Below are 22,349 nucleotides of genomic sequence, written 5' to 3' on the forward strand. Positions count from 1 at the left end.
ACCCTTCACTCTGCTTCTGCTTCTGCTTCTGCTTCTGACTTCAGACAACACACACTAATACGCGAGCGTAGAGAGTGAGAGAGAGATGGGAAGCGATAGCGAAGCAGAGAAGTCACAGAAGCAAGAGAAGGACAGGAAGAAGGTAGTGGCTTTGGCTCCGATCGCCAAACCCCTTGCTGGGAAGAAGCTCTGTAAGAGGACTCTTAAGCTTGTCCGCAAAGGTATTTCCTTGGGCATTTTTAAAAATTATTGACAAGGTTTTGGTTTCCTCTTTGTATTTCTGGGTTTTGCAATTCGGAAATTTTCGAGCATGTGTTCTGCACAGTGGTTGATGCTTCAATGATTGTTTTGGATGTATTTGATTCGCCTAATGAAGTAATGGAATTTAGTTATTAATTAATGGTTTTGTGTTGTGATATACTGTTTCTTGTAATTATTTGGTGTTATTCTTGGTCAAGCAGCCGCTGAACAGAAATGCGTGAAGAGAGGAGTTAAGGAAGTGGTCAAAAGTATACGACGGGGCAATAAAGGGTCAGTTTCTTCTACTTTTGCCCTTCTGAATTTGTTCATTGTTTGTTCCCATCTTGGTTAGCTCTTCTAGTGAAACGTAGTGTCTTTGTACTATTTTAAAAATTTTGAAGAAGGGGATGAAAGTAGTCTGCATATCAAATTAAATGCATTCCAGAGAGGCAGAGATAGAATAATGTTTGTGGTCTCTTATTCAATATACAAGGTTATTTAAACCTTTATCACAACATTCTCCATGTCTGGTGTTTCATTGTAGTTGTGGAAGAGTTCATCTCATATATCATGCAATGATTAGTTCGCCCATATGGATGTTGTGACTATGTTGGTGGCGATGATGCTTGCATGTTACTGATCGGTGTTCGTTCGGAAGTGAAGCTTTTTGTCATAACATGAAATAAATGTTCTAATGGTGCCCTGTGTTCTTTCTTTTTATATGTAATTTAAGCTCTGAGATTTTCTTTATGCAGCTGCAAATGTTACTTTATTAGGAAGGAATTTGACCTATATTTTTTTGAAGGGTATAGTTTTATCACGTTGCTGTGATGAGAGTCTTTCTTGTGTTCTTCAACTGCCTAAGCCCAGACAAATCTTGAAATTTTGTTTGAGCTGATGGATATTTAGTTGTGGGGGAATTGTTGACTGATTTTCTATTCCCACCATTGGTGTAGAATATGTGTTATTGCTGGCAACATATCTCCTATTGACGTTATCACGCATGTACCAATATTATGTGAAGAGGCTGATATCCCATACATATACGTCCCCTCGAAAGAAGTAAGCGCCTAAACTTTTGATTTCTTTTATTGTTTTAGACTACTTTTCTTATTTTTATTTGTTGAGCATCAATTTCTTCAGTTATTTTTTCTGCCCTATGTTTTACAAGGTTTTTCTTATATTCAACTCTGGAAATTCTTATTTTTTTGGGAGCTGGGGTTTCAATGGTCGAGGTTGTTTGTGCCTTTCCTCAAATTAAAAGTTAATATAAAAAAAATGATAACGAAACATGATTTGCATTCTTTTCTACATCTTAAGCAGTCTATCCAAGAAACTCAAGGGTGCAACGCCAACTTGAAACTTTTTGCATCCTGAGTTTGTATCACATGATAATGTTTTGTCTGACCATCTCTAGCCGTTAATGTACTAGTGTTCCCATATCTAGTTTATATTATAATGATGGTCCTTCTGTTGATTATAGTCTAGAAGCTTTGTACCCCTTATCTGAATTAAAAAGATTTTGTGCTAAGGTCATTCCAATGGGTTCTCAACAGTCAATTGTGAGATCTCAATTTCACCAGGCCCTAGATTTTTCAAGGGGCAGCCTCAAAGTTTTACATGTTCTCTTTCATGTTTTAATTGAGGGAACTGCCCATATTCTGTCATCAAAATCTGAAGAACCTTAAGTGCTAATGACATTCAGTTTAGCTCCATCTCCATTGCATTTATTGTGTGTATACCTATAAAAGAAGGTTCTCAATACTCATGATTGTATCTTCTGTGACATTTTTGAGAATTGCTACTAAAACATGAGGAAATATCATGCCAATCAATAAGCTTTTTCCCTCGTCCATAATAATTATTCCATCAAAGATCAAATTATTTCATATCATAGAACTTTTCTGCGATGCATATGTTTTCTACTACAGTACAGCCTGCTTCAACATGAACATGGATTTACCATGCATGATGAAAGCAAAGTGGATCTCATTTTTGTTGTAGTCTGCATTCACGATATACTGAAATTATAGAACTGTTTTATTGACATATTAAATTAGCCCTGTGAAACTGCTACACTGGCATCACCGACTGAATCGATTAATTTGTTTTCTTACGATCCATTTTTCTAGAAATATTAAATTCCTCATGGTGCAGTAGATGCATTGTCTATGGGTACTGTATTGATCTTAATGCTAAAAGATGATATTGCAAGCACATTAGTTATTAGTATTCAGTTTGGTAGCTTTTGATCTTTACCACACAGGCTCACATGGTAGCACATACAGTTTTCAGATTTGTCTCATTGGCTCGTTATCTGCCATTTTTCAGGACCTTGCAAACGCTGGAGCCACCAAGAGACCAACATGCTGTGTACTGGTGATGACCAAGCCTACAAAGGGAGAACTTGGCCAGGAGGAGCAAGAAAAATTAAAGGCAGACTACGACCAGGTGGCATCAGATGTGAATGAACTTGCTTCCTCTCTTTTCTGATGGAAAGTAACCAAGTCCTTGTACTGCCTCAAAGCCACTTCATTTAGGCCCCTTTTATGCCCCATGTTCTTTGTCTTTACAACATTCTGAACAGGCAGATGCCATCAACAGTAGTAATATCATATTATCATGAACTTGGAAGATATTCCAGACTTGTACAAGCTCTGACCTCCAATTCTCAAAACTCATTAATTCTGATTTATGATACTCTTACCTCCGCTTTTTAACAACAATTAAGAACAAGGATTTCTTTTTATGAATAACTATGATGAAGGATTTTACTATGAACTATATGTATGGAAGCCAAGGTGCCGATCAGGGTGATTGATGATCATTTTGGGGACATGAAACCCCGAAACAATAGAATTCCTAAACCACCAATTGCAACAGTGAGAACAACAATTGGCAGTGGGATGCTGATGGAAACGGCTCTTTCTGTCTCATTTGTTCTGTCTTGGCGAGTCCTTTCTCCCACATATTCATGCAACAGATTACTGAAGGTATCTAGTTGATGCATGATTTGCCGTTGTCCCCGACTAATCATGAGAATCTGCTCCCAAAAAAAATATGGTTTCAGTGAATCAGATATGTATTTGAGTGCAGAATAAACAGAATCTATCTTCAACAATGAAAATCCTGTAGATAACTAGATTAATCAATGGAGACAAAATTATTGTGGTACCTCTTCCATCACAGGAGCTTCCCTTGCCAGTTGCGAAGAGGAAGTAGAGTGGGGCATTATAGAACCATTGTTCAAGCCAGCCATGAAAAGAGTAGTCGGTCCTGATCCATTACAGGCTTCAGACGGCAAAGCTAAGTTTTGCTGGCTAGCTGAAACTTCCCTGGCAGAAACCTTGGAAGTTATCTCTTCGATGCGTGATGTGAACTCATCCATCCTCTCGCTCAATGTGGTAAGTTGTTCAGAGAGTTGAGTAATGGCTCCCTGAAATAATTCCAAAACTCACAAGGGTGAAAACTGAAAACCGCCACTCCAATATTATACCAATAAGGGACTGAGAGAACAAAGGAACAACCTACAGTAGATACATACACAAATGCATACATACACACACAAACAAACAAATATATATTCTCTTCATTTTCTTGATTATCAGCCTGTCTGGGATGAGGGTACTATGCTTACAGCTGACCATTTGATGCACGAAGCACAGCATACACTGCTAGAAAGCAATCATGTGCAGAATTTAGATGTCAATGTAGTGCACTGACTTATACAATACCCTCACCTGGTTTGCAAGTGGGGCAGGAGATTCAGGTGCTCTTCCGTCAAACCTTCGATTATTAACTGCAAGTCTTGCGAGCTTTGAAAGATCCTTCTCTCGTCGATTTAAAAGTGATATGCTACTGTCCAATATAAACACAACATTGTATAAGGAACCAATTATTTGATGTAACATCCAAACTCGTCTCCCAATCCTTAGAAAATTTACTGAAAATAAATGCATCAATTAGAGAATGATGAAAATCATTCAACTAGCCTGATTAAAAAATTCAGCCTAGAGCATGAGGCCATCACCATAACAGAGTTTGGAGATAGTAACTGAGGTGAGGCTAATTTGTAGTTTAAAACCTGTGGTGTGGGTTGTAACAGAAACTTTTTACTCCATTAGTTTCTTTCTTCTTGTTCTTCTGACCATAAAAAGTCCCATAAGATGAAAAGGTATTGAAAAGTAAAGAACTAGAAATAGAGAGTACCGGCTCAGATACTTATTTCTCCTATCTGCGGAGGCACGAGAAAGGGCTTCTTTGGGGCTTGAAACCATATCATCATCAATACTAAGCTTTGTCTTCAAATCATCTGGCAATGCCTGTGGATTTAGTGTATCAGGGCAACGTACAACTCAGGTAATTGAGTTGTTCTGAGTTAAAAATGATTACCATAACATCATTGACAAGCTTCTCGAGCTGTATTTGTTCTATGTAAGTGCGAGGAACATATGAACCATCAAGACCCAGCTGCTCAGCTACATGTTTAACATCCAAACGCTCTTTCCCTTGCACCTACATTCAAAATTAGAAAAGATCAACTTGTGTAAAGGCTTTGCAAGTTTTCTAAGTATGATGGGACAAGGTACTTTTTGTACGAGAAGATGGCACTTGTTACTTAATAATGTAAAGATATATGTATATCATACCAATGCAAGCCGAAAAACTTGTTTAACTTGGGAAGGCACCAAATAGAAAGAACATGTTTGAAGGGAGCCCAGCAACTTTTTGAACCAAAAAAACTATTAAGCATTTAGCAAATCTAACCGATTGCAAATGCAATTCTGTTGTGAATTGGTGTTGTGAAAGTGTATTAATGAAATTCAACGAAAAAAGGCTGGCAGTAAGAACATCAGCAGTGCTTTTCTAGACAATAATTTGAAGGTAAAGGAATTTCCACATCCGAGTGCAGAAGAAATGGACAAGATGGGGATTTTTCAGCAACGTAAAAGAAGTAACTAGAAGTCATCACACAAGCAAAAGTTTAGAGGCAGCTACAAAGTTTCAAAAAGGTTACTCAAAATTAGAAAGCCACCAAACAATAGCTTTAAATCTCCCAAATGTTTATTAGCATACATAACCAATGATAGTTCTCAAAACAAATTCATCTAGCTGATTCTGGTATCAGAACACTTTTGCACATGTTCAGATGAGCTTACACTAACCAGCAGCGCAGTAGCATCACAACTATCAATTAGATGGTGTCTGAAAAACAGCACTTCTGGCAAAGTTCATCAAGGTTAGCTTCAACCCATCTCATATTTGGGAGAAGTATATGGTGTACCGCCCTCGATCAATCTAGAAATTTCTTAAGAGGAGAAAGAGCCTAGCATAGGAAGTAGCATTTACAGTAATTTCCAACTAGGGAAAACACAAAAGAATCGATGGTTATAAATAATAATCAAAAAAGATGTATCTGATCCTTCATAGATAATGGTTCTAAGACACAACTGTGTAAATGCATAGCCTGATAGAGAAACTACTTCAATAGTCAAGACGCCCCAATGACTCTTTCAAAATAGAAGCATTCAATAATGAGACACAAACTACCAAGAGATTATGAGAATGTAACAAAACGAGATAAAAATAAAAATAAACAAAATTTTCCGTAATCAACTCCAAACAATCTCATAAATGAAGCAAGCGCTACATACCTGAACATATTGGCGATTTAGTTGTTCTAACCAATCAGTTTTCACACACACCCGGTCATCAGTGAAGATATGACTCCTTCTTTTCAGGATACTTGCAATTGCATACCCTAAAGCCATCAGTCCTCCAAGAAGGCGCACACTAACTTCAAAAGTTATCCTTGGTGATATTATAAATGGACTATCTGTAACCCACTCCTAAGATTAAAAGCACAATTGGTCAGGGTATCAAATACCATACACCTTCACTGCCACAGGTTACTCAGCAGAACTCTAAACTCATGAAGTCACAACGCACCAACGAACTAAAAAGCATGTAAATGTCATCAACCTCGTTACAATTTTTTTCATTCTTCATATGTGTGTGGATGTAATATATTTTATAAAGAGAATATATATATTTTAGACCAAAACCAATTCTCTCTCTTCTTGAACATTGACGTGGCTAAAGACTTTTGGTTCCAGATGTCTATGATCTAGAGTAAAGCACTGATTATTCATAATAAGAAATTTTGTCATTTTTATGACCAAAATTGGCAGCATCTTCCATTTTGATATCAAAGACCAAAGTAAACCTAAATCACTTCAATTAAACCAACACAGTTTGTCAATATGATGAACACATGATCGCTGATGTTAACCCAAGAAAGGAGAAAGAGAGATGAAATCCAACTGATTAAAGAAATAACCTGTAGCTGTTGAATAATTCATAACATTAAAACTAACATTTAGGAGGGAAAAAAGAAAAAGAGACATATAAATGGTAAAGATTTTCTCCTTAGAATGAGCAACTGAATGTAAAGCAAAAAGAAACTGAGAGTCTTTTTCTTTTAATTGGTAAAAGCATATAAATGACAAACATTGCTGCAAACTTTATACGACATGAAAGACATAACAAAAATACTAAATACCGCTAATAATTCTTGTAGAGATCAAATTTGGCTTTATAAGAACAGGGATTAGTTGAAGAGGCTTATGCTCTCTAACCTCAAACATTAGACTGTATTTGCCATCCCTGTTCCTCATCCTCAGATATGATTGACAAGCTTCAGGGTCTTCACCAGGTGGAAGAAGAAATATGTCGTACGTTTCCTCTGTCCTTTCTCCATGTTCTTTGGATATAACGGCCTTAATTTGGTCTGCCGTCACTGGTCTTGATGACTAAAATTATATCAAGCACTCAGCAGTCAGCATCATAATACACAAGCCATCATAAACCTTAATATAAAATGAATAAAGGAAGTCTACCTTTAAAATATAAGTTGGGTTCTGAAATCCACTGAAGGGATTAAACTTGTTGATGATTTTGATATGTGCTGTCTTGAGATCGGGCTCAATGAAAGCCTTGTACATCGGGTACACCTGCGTTAGGAAATACAATGAGGAATGCCTAATTAGGCAACTCAATCAGAAAACCTGTAGAAAAAAAATCTAAAATGGGATAAGCACAAAAACCGTTTCAGAGATTTGATGGATAATTTCTTCAGGCTCCTGTCCAGCTCGTTGAATGTCTCGTAGAACTCTTTTGACAAGGTCAAAATGAACTCCACCAGTCACAGATACACGAAGGTCTAGCAAAGGCCGCAATCTTTCGCTTAGGGCATAGATCCCTTCAATAATCACAATGCGAGAGCTGGGAACTTCGATGGTTCTGTAAGAAGCATGATTCAAATTGCTATTTTCATGTATGGCAAGGGAAGATATTTAAGGATTTAATTCAGGGTTAAGATTTGGAGAATTTGGATAAACAGATAGCACCAAATGGCTAGACAAACTGAATCATAAATTATAAGCCTCAAGCTAGCAGGGTCTTGGCATACAACTAGGATGAAATATCAGAAGTTTATAATAACCAAAATTCCAGAGAATACATCATTAGTTTGAAGGAAACTCCGTAAGTAGGTACTCAAATGGCTCAATCCTAGTAACAAGAATTCTCAAACGGAGACACCCTATCACCAAACTAAATGGAAGAAATTTCCCAAAAAAAAAAACCCTAAAGGGACATACGTAATCAATACTAATGTGACCCACAAAAAGGAAAGGAAAACAATATTCAATGTGCTGTAGTGGACAGTAGTTACTAGTTAGTACAGTACTTTGAGCATCCTACCACAGTAAAATGGGCTAAAAACATTATGTCTGCCAACCAAGATAGGGTTGTTTTTATGATTGCATCATGACTTAGCCCAACTCCCATATAATGAGCAGATCATCAATATCCAAATATTAAATCTTGAGGTTTTCTGCAAATAAACCATTTAAATCTTGTGTAACCTTAAGTTTCCAACTTTATCAAGAGTTTTCAATCAAAATAAAGAGGAAGACATAATAGAAAGAAAAATCCAAACAGGAAATCAAAAAGATGGTGAACAAAAAGAAAATGCATTAGTCTTGCACAATCAGATTCAGAAAACCCCACTAGCATAGAAAAATAACTGAACTAGAAGCATGTCTTGCTTTTATAATCACAATTGTTTATCAATAAGCAGCCATCATCATCATCCGAGCCTTTATTCCAAAAGTTTGGGATCAGCTACATGAGTCTATGAGAAAATCAACGTGAATCCACTATGTGTATTCATTTCCACCATTCATTTCTATTAGGATCATACTTTCATCGACTTCTATTGAGTTCAAATCCTTTCTTACTACTTCAAGTCATGTCTTTTTAAATCTTTTTCTTCGCTTAATTGACTATAAGTAACCCTATGTTCCAAGTGCCTATCATAATAATTATCGCATTTGGGCGCCAATGCAGCACGTCGCTTGCAGAGGATGCCCTAGCATGCCTTTGCTCATTTATCACAACACCAGGGGTCCTAAGCAGTGTTTTGCTATTAAGGTACGTCTGTCCCAACCCTCGCTCATTTATCGCTGCATCCGGGTTCCAATGCAATGCGTCATGCGCAGGGAACGTCCCCAACGAATATTTCATGTTGACTTATGTTCATAGGTTTGGCAAAATTTTACGCTAATTGCCGACCTACCACAACCTTCCTCCTTTACAGGTTACATTTTTTTATCAATAAGCACTAAAATGAAAATTTTGGTGCTCTAATTTTTCTATCAAGCACCTACATGCAAATGGAATAAGAGGCCCAAGGAAAAGACCATTCATGACATAATAGACAAGAGAGAAATATAACCTGTAACCTGTCCGAGAGCTGGTCTTGAAATCATATATCGGAACCTGAACAGTTTCTCCTGATTTTAAGCCATGTATATTTTCAAGCAGCGTGTCATAATCAGTCAGCCGTGGGTCTGTTCAAAGCAGATAACAATTAGAATACTGACAAACATTTTCCTCTTTTTTCGTACATTAGTAATAATTGCTCTTTATTTTGGAGAGGAACAAATGAGCCGTATAAACTTCATAATACCAACAATTCATAAAAAAGTTTTAGAGAGGAAAACTGTTAAAAATTATCGGGAGGAAAATTTTCAGTGACCAATTGGAGAGCTAAATAGAATCCTAGTTAAGAGGAAATGAACTTGAGATTTTACCATCAAAGTTGCCATCAACAATACGACTAGAATCATTGTAGTTGTCCATTGCTATGACCGCAACGCTGGGCATAAAGTTGAGCACCTTATCAGTGAACACAGTCTTTCCAGCTCCAGATGGACCCGCTACACCAACTAATATTAAACCATCATTCTTTTGAGCCAGCAACTGGCATGCACGAATCACTATGAAGAAACCTTTCTCAAATGACAGTTGATCTTCAATTGGAACAATCTCATAGCGATCAGAGTCCTTTCTTTTAACTAGCTGGACCTGGTCTCGCAAGAGTCCAGAACGTCTCCGAGGTGAAACAATACCAGTAGTATTGTCCTGAGCCATTTAAATTGAAGTACAGTTGCTCTATCTGCCGAAGCAAGCCCTACAAGATGGCAATCAAAGAGTAACACATTTGCAGTGTTTAGCCATAACACGGCACATAACTATCTTATATGCAAATTAAGGAGGAAAATGAAAAGAAAACAATATCACTGAAGATCATTAGGGTAACTGATTATGTAAAAATTTGTCAATAACTTTCAGGAGGAATTTCAGTGTCTTTTTCAATAAATGATGAAAGCTACAAGGTGGTAAACAAGGCAGGACACGTCAAAATGTTAAACTGAAGAAGCCTTTTAAACCGAAGACCAGCATGATCATAAGATACCATGGATCAGGAAAAGTAAAACCACATCTCAAGTATTCATCTGCTCAAAATTCAAGAGAAATGGTGTTTTACAAATCATGGCTAACACTTCCTGTCAGTCCTCGCATTAAAGAACATTTCATGGTACATGAAACCGCTAGGTTAAGCAAAGTCAACCCTCTTTGTTCCATTTCATTACTGCAGCAATCATTTCAGTAGAGGAATCACCCCAGTATTATTTTCCGGACATGTTGCCATTTCCTTTTCATGATTGCCCCTTGGCAGTAACAATACCAAGAAAGTTTTTCAAGAAATCAGATAACTACAATGATGTAATGACATCAAAATGGCATTGTAATTGAGCAAACAGGTCCAAGAAAAGTAGGTTTATCAAAAAGAGGAGGGAGGAGCAGAGAAATAAATAGTCAAGGTTCAAAGAAATTGCCCATGTCAAAGAAAACACAAGCAAGGGTCGTGGTAAACATAGTTACCAATGTGTTCTCTACAGAAAATGCATGCTGCATTATTTTATTTATCCATTTTTAAAAACCATCAAAAGAAAGAAAAACAATCTCTCCAAGACCATTTCACAAGCAAAAGTGTATGACCTTAACAAGGTATCTCACAAGTACAATTCATTGGAACATTCAATAGAAGAGATGATCTATTGACATATCAAAGCATACTTCACCAACGTCCCAAAATGACCACATTAATTCAAAGAACATATATCTTCTATGATAAAACCCTCCAGACTGATATAATTGTTTCCAACTACCAAATTAGAGAAATTTACTCTATGGATTAACACTTGAGCTCCAATAAATTAAACAGAACAATCTTCTTGGTGGAGCATGAAGTTATCAGATTCCCAGGGGAATTCAAAAACCAAGAACAGAGAAAATATCTTGTCCTACTCACATTCAATCAAGACACGATCTTTATGACAGAAAAACATAACCAAGAAAAAGGTCCATCTTGATTACAAATTTACAATAGAGTTAATAAGCTAGAGAAAACATCGAGGGTATAAATGTGGAGCAATACAAATCACATATTATCAGTCATAACTCTCTCAGAAACAGCCAATTCATTTTCCACAGCAACAAATCAATAATATCAAAGCTATACAACCAAAACCCAGTTCCCATAGTACGAATTCTCAAGAACATAACTGAGAAAGAAAGGGCACATATGCCTAATTTTGTAAAGATGACAAGACGATGATTTGATCACAAGAAACCCCAATACGAATACCTTATTTCTTGATGTTCTGTTTCCTCCCTATTTCTTTTCCGCTGCAGAGAATTTCTGCAGTTCAAGAGAGACAGTACAAAATTTTTGTGATTTTTACAAAGAAGAGAAGCGAAGTAGAGAGTACACGTAGATGGAGGATATTGGTTTACATATACGAACAGCGGAACAAGGGTACTGATTTGGCGAAGGTTGGCAGACTAAGAACGGATCAATACGATTCGAGAAAACAAAAGGCTTGTCTATCAATTTTAAGTTATCCATATATAATATCTTACATGGAGAAGAAGATTTTTTAATTAATTTCTTTTTTTTATTTCTCTATGTATGGATATTATTTCTGATGGTATCAAAATGAGTAAATGACCTCTATTGAGATATCTACATGCGACACATAAAATCGAGTTCCCATCACCCGGGAAAGTAGGTGCATTATGATAACGGTTATATTATCATACACGGAAAATCGTTATCATACTGATTACTTTCCACTATTATCGATTGATTGTTTACGTCGATTGGTAAACCGATTAGTCGGTAATTGTTAAATTTATCAGTATAGAATAAGGTAGTTCAGATGGTGAAATAACCAAATAAGCTATAAAAGATCAATGGGCTTTGATCTATTTTCCAAGAGATCTAACAGTCATAATTAAACAAAAAATAATATTAACATATATGAAACATACATGTCGATAATCGGTAAAACCAACAGTATCGAATTTTTCAGAATCGTTACCGATGTTAGTAGTAAAAATATATTTCAGAAGAATTGTTAACGGTATACCTCATTGTCTTGCTCATTAATGGTACGGTATTTTGATAAATATTGTTACCATCAGTCACCGACTAAGGTAAAATCGAGGACCGGACCGAGGAGTCAACATAAGGCACATTAACCAAGGAGAGAGCATCGCGACAGGATCGAGAGTAATCCCGAGCATAGCTCTCAAGTAGCTCATGGTGTCCAAACACCACAGGGAAATCAATAGTCTAAGAGGAGACCGACTCTACTTAGGAAATGAATTAGGATATGATTCATCTTCTTACAAATTCTCATAAGGAGACCTCCGCTACAGATAAATGATCCTCACTTTTGCACTCCTGCACTTTTCTAGCTATGAGAGAGAGCTATGAACACCAAGCACTCTCAATTAATAGCTTACTAACTTGAGCGTCAAAAAGGTCTCCAGCACACCCTCAAGGTCCCCTTAGCTTCTATGTTCTCCCGGGTAGGCCATCGTCATCAGTACCGTGGATAACATCTGACGTCAATCGTACCGCTTGATACGTCATCATGATCAAAGATAGTTTTGAATGTCATAATTTCCAAATACGATCAATTCAAAGGAGGAATATATTTGTTACTATGGTGTAATCAGTGCTTTGCTACAAGATTTTTGTGAGTACTGGATATTATGCAAAGGTGTGAAGAAGTCACAATTGAAAATTTGCGCATTTACTACATTTGTGTCGTTCCACCGACAATTGACAAGCTCCAAAAGAAGACGATGGTGAGACCAAAGATGATAAAGCTGATAAACAAATAAAATAACGAAAAACCAACAGTCTTTGGCATGATGACCCAGTTTTTCACAAATCCAACAGTCTCCTTTGATCTTCTTCTTGTTGTCTTTTGCAAAGATCATCTCACCGATTTTATTACTTGTCGACTATCTTACACACTTGACTATTTGAAATAAATCCACACGCTATTTGGTGTCGTTCAGCCAGTCACTCTAGCATTGCTTAATTAAATGTTCATAAACGCCACACTTAAACAGAATTTCCATGTACTAACTCTGTTCTTTTTACAAGGCTAAGAACATATCCAAAGAGTCCCTCAAAATAGAGGAAAAGCTATTTTGAGGGACCATTTTTTGAAAACACCTGCTCCAATCGATACCCCATAAAACTGTTGGATATATATATAGCATGCATAAGTCAATATAGTAATAATTGCATAAACAATGACCAAGTTACACAAACAGTAACATACATTAACAAAACAGTAACATAAATGCAATTGTTTATATTAAAGAATACCAAACCAAAACGTCAAGACAATTGATAGGAGAACAGCAAGGAAGAGTGAGGTACGGTGTGCATCGAATCTCCTTAAGGTGAATTTGCCCCAGCCACTTGGTGTCAACACTTCCGGACAAACACCTCCCAAGATACAACGCTCTTTTTGTGTAGGTAAGTGACACTTCAATACCACACAACACTTTTGAACCAAGAAAATGAATGTACTCTCAGATTTGTGAACAAAAGAATAAGAGGAGAATAACGGTTTTTGTAGTCTCTCAACTCTACAACTAAGCTCTCTATTTATAGTAGAGCATTTCAACAAAATGGTCCACAAAATCAACAATATGGACTGATTTTTAGGACTCATTATTGACCCATTTTCATGGTGAAATTATCTTCACTAATCATTGACCATAAACAAACCAAAAAATTTGTGGGAGGACCTTAACTAACTTTGAATTGATCATATTATGCACCAATGTATATGAGAATTACACATGAGTGAAAAATGTATCTTTGGAATGAAGTATATTTCATTCAACTACACTTAATGATATTTAATATCATTATTTTCCAACAAAAACTCCTCAAAATGGCTTTTCCTCAAATCTCTCCCCAAAGTTGGAGAGACCTCTGCATCCCCTAAACACAATAAAATTATTATTTTATTTTCTCTTTCCACTCTACCCTCAATTTCGCGCGAATCGTTCTCTCTCCCAGAGCTTAATCCCACAGACGACATGACCATCTTGAGCAGATCGACACCACCACTTAGATCGGAATCACTGCCAAGTCTCTTCTAAGTGTCGCCCACCTCCACAACTCCGGCAACAAAGCTGATTGTTACTGGTAGCGGTGGCGGAGAGAACAAGAAAATGGGTTTTTGGCAGTGAAAGAAACTTGAGATTGTGAATCTCGACAATGCAAGGGTTCTCTGTAGGGAAATGGGTTTTCCATAGTGCTAGTGAAATGGGTTTTGGGTTTTGACCTTTGGATTTATCTTTATTTATTTATTTAATTTTTAAGATTTATCTATTAAAATAAAAAGACATTAATAGTTGAATAATTCTAATATAAACATCGTACTAATGATGATAAGTCTGAATTATTGTATTAAAACAATATTATTGTATCTGTAATAATATGTTAGAATTGAAGGTAGTTAAAGGTAATTATGTTAAAAAAATAATAAAATATTTGATGTGATATTGGAATGAGGGATGTGGTTGGAGTGATATTAAAATAGAGATCCCTTAAAATAGATTTTTGATTAAAATAGAGGAGATGATGTCCCCCAAAATGATATATTGGGTTGGACATGCTCTAAGGGTTGAGAGAATTTGAACTTGGATGCCCAAGTTATAGATAGACTGTCCGTTCGATTATGATCGGGTTGATTAGTTATTCAGTTTTGGACGGGACCTTTTTTACGATGCCATGTTTCTATCACACAGATAACAAAGTATTTCAAATATGATTTTAGAAAAAACTAGCTTCCCATAATGCCCTTATAAATTTGGACCCAACACAGAACATTACACACGCTTGTAAAAATAGTAAACACAAAGGCATGTTATGATACACGAAACATCACTAGACGTGTACCTACTGTTAGAACCTATTCGAATAGTAATCACAGATTCATAAACTCTATTCAGAATGGGAAGAGCCTAAAAAATGACCTGTCAAAAAATTTAGCATATTATATCTAGATAAAAAATTATCATGTTTATTATGTCGATCGGTCGGTTTTAACTTTCAACCGATCGATTTTTCTAAAAAATATTCAAAAGCGATCCATGATTTCAGTTTTTTATGTGCAAAAAATCGATGGGATTTCGAAAGAAAAATAATGAAACCTACCAAATGGTTGGTTCGGTCGGCTAGTTCGGTTTTATTGAATTTTGTTGAGAGCCCTAATTCAATATTCACAGCAAATGCGAAAAAAAATGGAGTGAATAGATCGAACCTTAGTTGGACAATTGACACGTTAAGGAGCTTGGGAGTGAAATTTGTAAGGAAAACGAGGGACCAATAGAAATTAAATAAAATAAAAATTCGTTGACTCTAAAAAAGTACCAAATTTTAGTTGCTTCGATGCCATATAGGGAGAGATGAAGAATCACAGATCCAATTAAAGGGAGAGAGACCCAGACACACAGAGACAGAGATCTCTACAGGGAGAGAAAGAGATGGGGTGCACGTTTTCAGGCCTGAATGCTCTATACGACGCCGTGAATGGTGGAGGTGATGTATGGATCAACGAAAACAGGTTCAGGGTAGTGAGGCAGCTTGGTGAAGGTGGCTTCGCTTACGTGTTCCTAGTCAAGGAGATCTCCTCCGAATCAGGTGTTGGTGCCGGTTCTGGTGGTCTAGCCAAGAAAGTCAAGGACCCATCTCATCTCTCTGGTTCGTTGGTCTATCACTCTGTATTTGGTTGTTTTGGTTTCTCTGTTTATAGGTGTTAATGTGATCTGGATCTTTGCCTTTCTGTAACTTCTCAAATTAGGGTTGTAAATTGGAGTACAAGCTATGAAATTTAAATGGGTGTGATTTTGTGAGTTGATGTTAGATTGGGATGTCTGGTTGCAATGATGAAATTATTGTTTTTGTTGTTTGATTGCATTGGGTAGAGCATAATTTCATCATAACAATTTTGGGATGGCAAGAGCTCTACTTTTATTTCTGGATCTGAATTTGTTGTATTTGGTTTTTAGGAGCTTAGTGGTGGATATGGATTGCAGTAATATTAAGTTATATGTGTAGAAACTATGGCATCTCTGCTGAATTGATATCCAGCTTGTCTTCTTGTTCCCTTTGGTGATTGCCTTATCATTTGAAGGGAAGTCCATCAACCCTTTAGCTTGAATTGAATCGTCACCCCCATCCCAAATCTCTGTTTCTATCTGAATGCATGTATTCTATTGAGCTTTGTCCTAATTTGAATCTTGAATTTGGTGCATAGGAACCGTTGAATCCTTGGTATGAATTAAACTGATAATCTTAGTTCCCCTGATGTAGTGGCTTTGGCATTTTGCGTTAGTCTTGCATCCTCGAAATGACTTTTCTGTTTAAGTTACTTCTTTGTGTAAATGCGTTATTGATCTACCTTTGTAGTAGCGAACTTCTTGTTCTATTTATTTCTTAGTGAACTGAGAGATTCACTAACCTCTATGATTTTAAGTTGGAAATGGGAGTGTATTGTTACATTTTTTTCCATTAGAAATGTCTGTCAAGCTTTCTATCGAAGAATCCACATGGTCATGAATGTTTTAAAGGAGTATATCTTATATTCCCATTTCTCACTAGAATTCATTAATTTCTGTTACCTTAAAAGAAAGGGAAAAAAGGAGATGCTTTTTATTTTTATTGACAATTGGAACACTTGTTCTGACTTTGATTACAATGCAGATGATGGCACTTATGCAATGAAGAAAGTTCTCATTCAGACCAATGAGCAATTAGAGTTGGTACGGGAAGAAATTCGTGTCTCATCACTCTTTAGTCACCCCAATCTTCTCCCACTTCTGGATCATGCAATAATTGCTGTTAAGGTAATGACTACAAATAGGTTTTTTTCTCATACAATCATTACATATGAACTGATGTACTTCTTCATGAAGGAAAATTAGTAATTCGTTCATTGATATGGGGTAAAATATTGTTGCTTTGGCTACAAAAGTAATCTTCTATTTCCCTCAGACTTCACTCCCTCTGTAGAAAGTGGAAAGTCTGAGTAACTTAATAATAGAGGAAAACTTTGAATGTTGAGTGACAAATCATGCTTAGGTAGCATCTCAGCATGGAGCAGTAAATGTGTGGATTCAAACACATACTAAGAATTGTTCCTGGAGTAAGGAATCAGAACTAAATAGGTTACTCCTAAAGGCATATGTTCAATACCCCTAAAACGACCCAGAACAAAACTGGGACATTGCCGACTGAATAACACCAACCAAGCAAAAAAAACTTGAGTTGCATCTCAACTGTATATTAAGTTGGAGTCTTCCTTAAAGAGACCTGGGGACAGAGGTTACACTGTCGCACATAACTTATCCCCACATCAAAGTACTAGTGCATCAATTCTCCATTAAGCTTCATGCCGTCCGAGGGGGTGGTTCCTCAAGATGCTTGGGTCTACTTTTTCTGTTTGGGGCATTTTGCAAGATAATTAGGTGTCTTAAATGAATGATGAAATATCAAAGAAAGAAGGCAGTTTGAAGCTAGAGCAAAGCCATCTTCAGGGAGGTAGAGGTAACTTTCCTTTAGTTTCGCAATAAACTTTTCCAATTCTAGTAGTTCTTAGTTCTTAACAAGTGAGAGGTGATGAGCTATTTGTGTTGCTACGCTTCCCCCACCACCCAATTGATAGGAATATGCCTAATGGAAATTGGAATTTGGAAACTATCATAAGAATATGTTACTTGAACATGACATGCGATGAGTATTGTGTGGCTTTCAAATTTCAATTGAGGTTGAGGGGAGAGACTATTATTAAACAGAAGCACTACATGTTCATAATTTTGATGTCCATAATTGTCTATAATCTAGGTGGCATGAGGAGAAGTGTGGGGGACCATTTTGTATTAAATGGTCCCCCACACTTCTCCTCATGCCACCTAGATTATGGACAATTATGGACACCAAAATTATGGACACATATCATTTTGGATTATTAAATGGTCTTCAGGCTCTAGCTTTTTGGTTACATAGGGATAGATGCTGCTAAAAATGCTGTGGTCTGTAAATTATGAATTGATGTAGTCCATTGTTGATGCTCATGAGCTCTTTACAGTCCTTCCCAATTTTATTTTCTGCTCTGTATACCATTCCAAACCTTCAGGCCACTCCTTTATGCAATTTACTTTAGATCCTTCCTTGACCCTCTTCCCAACTTAGGTACTCTGTCTGCATTCAGAAAAGCATGGTTACTCGTTCCTGACTAACCCATAAGGATATGTGATTGACGCCTGAGGAGATGATATAAAGTTTGCAGACTTAAAATAAAAAAGAACTCCTATCCTGAGAATGTACTATGAGAATTGGCAGAATTGATAGACTTAAATAAGAGAACAAATCTACCTGTGTTAACCTTTGATGGAAGGGTTAGTATTTAGTAATTCATACAGCAAGGAACAATATTCTAAAGATACCAATACAATAGTTATTTTTCGGTATTCACTGATGAATAAATGGGCAATACATCTTGAAAAAAAATTGAATGATTGCCAGTTTCCCAAGTAAAATATATTGTTCATATGCAAGAATATTTGTTTAAAACTTTAAATCGAAAGATTATACAAATTCCATGAATAATATGTTATCAGTGACATAACCTTTTAGCTTAATTCGTATTTCACCTGAATGTTTATCCTTTATTCATGCTTTATTGTCTTGTTGTGCTTTGTATTCATAGAAAATTGCAAAGCCAAATTTGACCTGAATTTTTGTGTTTCTTATGCTTCTGTTGGGCCTTTTTGTTTTCAAAATGGATGAAACTTCCTTCCTACTACACATTTATATACCTAAAAGGTATTATTTTGTTGGCTAGGCCACACAAGAGGGATCTTGGAAGCATGAAGCATATTTGTTATTTCCAGTTCATTTGGATGGAACATTAATGGACAATTCCAATGCAATGAAAGCTAAGAAGGAGTTTTTTTCTACCTTGGATGTTCTTCAAATATTTCGTCAGGTGAATAAAAATTACATTTTCCTTTTCTTTCAGTTGCATTTTTTCTTCTCTCTGCTCAAACCTGGGCTTGCTTCGTCTGTGATTATCTTTGGGTGCTTACCTGGGCGCGTTACTCGCAATACGCAGTTCTCTATTTGCCCTCTTTCACAATTCAAAAAAGATGTGGCATTTAAATGTAGTCCATTGTTCTTTTAGAATCAATCAGATGAACATTTGTGATTTACCTTCTCCTTCTTTTGTTCTTTGGAGTAACCTTGAGAGTAATTTTAGACTTGTAGGTTGTATATAGTATATGCTGTGATGTTATCTAAAGTAACCTTGAGAGTAATTTTAGTCTTGTAGGTTGTATATAGGATATGCTGTGATGTTTTTTAAGTACTTCTGGTTAGAGAATCCTTTCACAGCTTTGTGCAGGACTTAAGCATATGCACAGTCTTGATCCTCCATATGCACATAATGATGTCAAACCTGGTAATGTTCTTTTAACGCATAGAAAAGGACAGCCACCTCTTGCAATTCTGATGGATTTTGGGAGCGCTCGAACTGCAAGGAGGCAAGTTCGCTCTCGTTCGGAGGCACTACAGTTGCAGGTACTTGCCACTTTACTTCTCTTTTTTTTTTTTCTTTTTTTTTTATTTACTTGCAACAGGATGTCTTAAATACAATAAGTGAAGAACCATCCATTATACTGAACCTACCTGTCTGCACCAACTTGGTGCTTCAATAAATCTTTTTTTCCATTAAAAAATAACAAATTGATTCCAAATCCTGTGCACTGCGTACTCTTGTTACGACATCAATGATCGTCTGTCACTATTATTATATTTTGATTTAGTTATTATCACTGGTCTATTCAATGTTCATTATATGTTGGGTGTTCATGGTTGTGTTTTGGCTGGTTGTGTAGGAATGGGCATCTGAGCATTGTTCTGCACCCTTCCGAGCTCCAGAGTTGTGGGATTGCCCAAGCCATGCTGATATTGATGAGCGAACTGATGTTTGGTCCCTAGGCTGCACTTTATACGCGATACTGTGAGAAATAATTCTTCTCCACTTTTCCTGTTATTTTTTTCTTTTTTCTCGTCTTCACTTACTGTATTGCATGCCTTTTAACATTCACCATACTAATGCTTCTTGTTATTTGTTCAAAAAATCTCTTTGCTTGTATATCCTTGTGGAATTCTTTGATAGTGATACTGATTGGCTATTAGTTATACACATGATCTGTAATGCCGGAAGAACTCAATTAATATGGTAGCGGAGTTTTTTTGGAAACTGAATGAGAGAATATGAAACCCCTCTTTTAACCATAAGACCCTCTTTCTCTCTCTCTTTCTCAAGGAAAATGTTCAATGTTGTTCTGTGCATTGTTAGTGAGGGACTGGTGGCCTGATGCAGAAAAAATGATGGACAGCAATAAGAAATAGCGAAATAGGGAATAGGAACATGTAGATTAGAACAGGAAAGATAATAATCGACTCAAAGGAGTCTCTAGGGTTTAAACCCATGGAAAAGTCTTTATTATTAATTACAACCATGGTCTTGCTTCTAAAACTTAAATAAAACCCTAATGTATTGACCCGAGAATAATACTAACTCAAAGAAACATTCAAGAAGACCTAAACCTAACTAGAAAATAGTTTATAAGCTCTGGGATGAACCATAACTCGTTAATCTTTTAACTCTGATTTTTATTCCTCCCGTATACATCTTGGTCCCAACATCTTATACATGGGTAAAATGCATCCCTGATTGTCACAATTAGAAATTGGTTTGTAAAACCCAATAAAAATCTCAATAGACTGCTTTACTATATAGCCAGCTTCCACATTCGCTATGTCTATATTTTACAGGTATGGGATGTCTCCGTTTGAGTATGCACTAGGAGAATCTGGTGGAAGTCTGCAGTTGGCCATTGTGAATGCACAGATTAAGTGGCCAGCAACAGGACCTAAACCTCCTTATCCTGAAGCTCTTCACCAGTTTGTGACATGGATGCTCCAGCCACAGGGCACAGTTCGCCCTCGCATAGATGACATCATCATTCATGTTGACAAGTTGATCGCGAAGTATTCTCAGTGAGGTAATATCGAAATGAGATTGTTCATTAGGATGCAATTGTCAGCAGCGCAAACTTCGACATATTGGCTTAGACACATCCGTTGCTGCACTTGTCTATTATGCTTGTGATACTGGGAGTGAAAGAAATAGCAGGTCCGTGTTATACATAGGTGATTGCAGTAGTTTTGGCAGTTGTGAATTGGTCTCCCAGCCCTCGTATTGTTTTTATTACTATTTATGACCTTCAGATCCCTCGTTCACTGAATAAACGAAAGGGAAATTTGTCAATTGCCTCCATATTTGTCAATTTTCATGTGTTGGTATCAGAAGAGAAATTTTTTTACTATGATATGATGGAATCTCAAAAGCTTTGGAAATCTTGTTTGAAGGCAAATGAGAGCAAAAGCAAGATTACTTTGAAATCCAGGCACAGTGGAGAGAGTTTACATAGCTGATTGAACACGATATTGAGTTAGACATCCCATGCATTCTCCCTCTTCCTATGCTGCTTGTTACACGGTATTAAGTTTTGGGCCGAAGCCTGTTGCGGAGAAATAACACCAAAATGGGTGTTAGAACTTACGACCTCTAATGTACATGCGCTAAGAGGTTCAAACAACTAACTCAACTATCAAACAATTAACTCCACATGTAATATCCACAAATCGCATGGGTTGATTAAGTTCTGGGCCGAAAACCATTGAGAAAATAACATCAAATCGCGTCAAAGTGGATGTTAGAACTTACGACTTCTCATATACATGCACTACGATATTCAAATAACTGACTCAACTATCAAACAACTAACTTAACCATATATACTCTATCATGTGATGAACTGAGCCCGAGGCCACAGCCTAAAAAGCAAGTCATTTTCAAAAGAATCGTGTACACCCAGCTAGCCAAGTTTACATTATAGGTTTACATACATATATGACACCAATCCTCACGTGTGGAGCCATAGAGAAGGGCAAGTGAAGGTGCATGACATGAGAAAGGACAAACAGCAAGAATAAAACATGGGCCAGGCCCTGTCTGGTAATTCCATATGATGAGTCTACAATTATACAATTGATATGCGTTTGTGTTTGTGTGTAACATCCAAAACCATGCTTATTTGTGTGGAGACATAGAGTCCCCCCAAACCCTGCTCGATTTGAACCCCTTTAAGTTCCTTTTGTTCTCCTGTCTTCCAAACATGGAGGCCCCATCCACCACCCGAATAGTCAATTATCACTGCCAATTCATGCAAACAAATAATAATAA

At 36.7% G+C, this 22,349-nt stretch overlaps 3 protein-coding genes across 4 annotated transcripts; 2 read left to right on the forward strand and 1 right to left on the reverse strand.

Moving 5' to 3' along the window:
• LOC119981267 (H/ACA ribonucleoprotein complex subunit 2-like protein) lies at positions 1-2,933 on the forward strand. The gene is made up of 4 exons (XM_038824324.1): positions 1-221; positions 462-531; positions 1,197-1,302; positions 2,572-2,933. The coding sequence occupies exons 1-4, from the start codon at positions 86-88 to the stop codon at positions 2,731-2,733; spliced, it is 474 nt and encodes a 157-aa protein (XP_038680252.1). The 5' UTR covers positions 1-85; the 3' UTR covers positions 2,734-2,933.
• Positions 2,899-11,529, reverse strand: LOC119981266 (inorganic pyrophosphatase TTM1-like). Of its 2 annotated transcripts, none has more exons than XM_038824323.1 (12): positions 11,300-11,529; positions 9,399-9,778; positions 9,041-9,155; positions 7,347-7,542; positions 7,140-7,253; positions 6,879-7,052; positions 5,895-6,089; positions 4,633-4,755; positions 4,450-4,562; positions 3,981-4,095; positions 3,416-3,676; positions 2,899-3,283 (listed from the first exon to the last, which is right to left on the reverse strand). In XM_038824323.1, the coding sequence occupies exons 2-12, from the start codon at positions 9,736-9,738 to the stop codon at positions 3,065-3,067; spliced, it is 1,965 nt and encodes a 654-aa protein (XP_038680251.1). In that variant the 5' UTR covers positions 9,739-9,778; positions 11,300-11,529; the 3' UTR covers positions 2,899-3,064. The 2 variants fall into 2 exon arrangements, with proteins under 2 accessions (XP_038680251.1, XP_038680250.1); XM_038824322.1 differs by having other exon boundaries at positions 3,981-4,098.
• A 3,886-nt stretch (positions 11,530-15,415) lies between these two features.
• LOC119981454 (serine/threonine-protein kinase 16-like) lies at positions 15,416-21,429 on the forward strand. The gene is made up of 6 exons (XM_038824573.1): positions 15,416-15,736; positions 16,739-16,881; positions 18,879-19,022; positions 19,427-19,612; positions 19,930-20,054; positions 20,876-21,429. The coding sequence occupies exons 1-6, from the start codon at positions 15,520-15,522 to the stop codon at positions 21,102-21,104; spliced, it is 1,044 nt and encodes a 347-aa protein (XP_038680501.1). The 5' UTR covers positions 15,416-15,519; the 3' UTR covers positions 21,105-21,429.
• Positions 21,430-22,349: the final 920 nt, after the last annotated feature.

Source organism: Tripterygium wilfordii, chromosome 16, assembly GCF_013401445.1.
Source record: "Tripterygium wilfordii isolate XIE 37 chromosome 16, ASM1340144v1, whole genome shotgun sequence".
Lineage (NCBI taxonomy): Eukaryota > Viridiplantae > Streptophyta > Magnoliopsida > Celastrales > Celastraceae > Tripterygium > Tripterygium wilfordii.

Coding starts and splice junctions, on each gene's coding strand:
- LOC119981267 (XM_038824324.1), top strand. CDS start 86: ATGGGAAGCGATAGCGAAGCAGAGAAGTCACAGAAGCAAGAGAAGGAC. Junction 222..461: donor TCTTAAGCTTGTCCGCAAAG/GTATTTCCTTGG, acceptor TTGGTCAAGCAG/CCGCTGAACAGAAATGCGTG. Junction 532..1,196: donor ATACGACGGGGCAATAAAGG/GTCAGTTTCTTC, acceptor CCATTGGTGTAG/AATATGTGTTATTGCTGGCA.
- LOC119981266 (XM_038824322.1), bottom strand. CDS start 9,738: ATGGCTCAGGACAATACTACTGGTATTGTTTCACCTCGGAGACGTTCT. Junction 4,756..5,894: donor TAAATCGCCAATATGTTCAG/GTATGTAGCGCT, acceptor TTTTGAATGTAG/GTGCAAGGGAAAGAGCGTTT. Junction 4,099..4,449: donor AGAAATAAGTATCTGAGCCG/GTACTCTCTATT, acceptor TATATTGGACAG/TAGCATATCACTTTTAAATC.
- LOC119981454 (XM_038824573.1), top strand. CDS start 15,520: ATGGGGTGCACGTTTTCAGGCCTGAATGCTCTATACGACGCCGTGAAT. Junction 16,882..18,878: donor ATGCAATAATTGCTGTTAAG/GTAATGACTACA, acceptor TTTGTTGGCTAG/GCCACACAAGAGGGATCTTG. Junction 19,613..19,929: donor CGGAGGCACTACAGTTGCAG/GTACTTGCCACT, acceptor CTGGTTGTGTAG/GAATGGGCATCTGAGCATTG.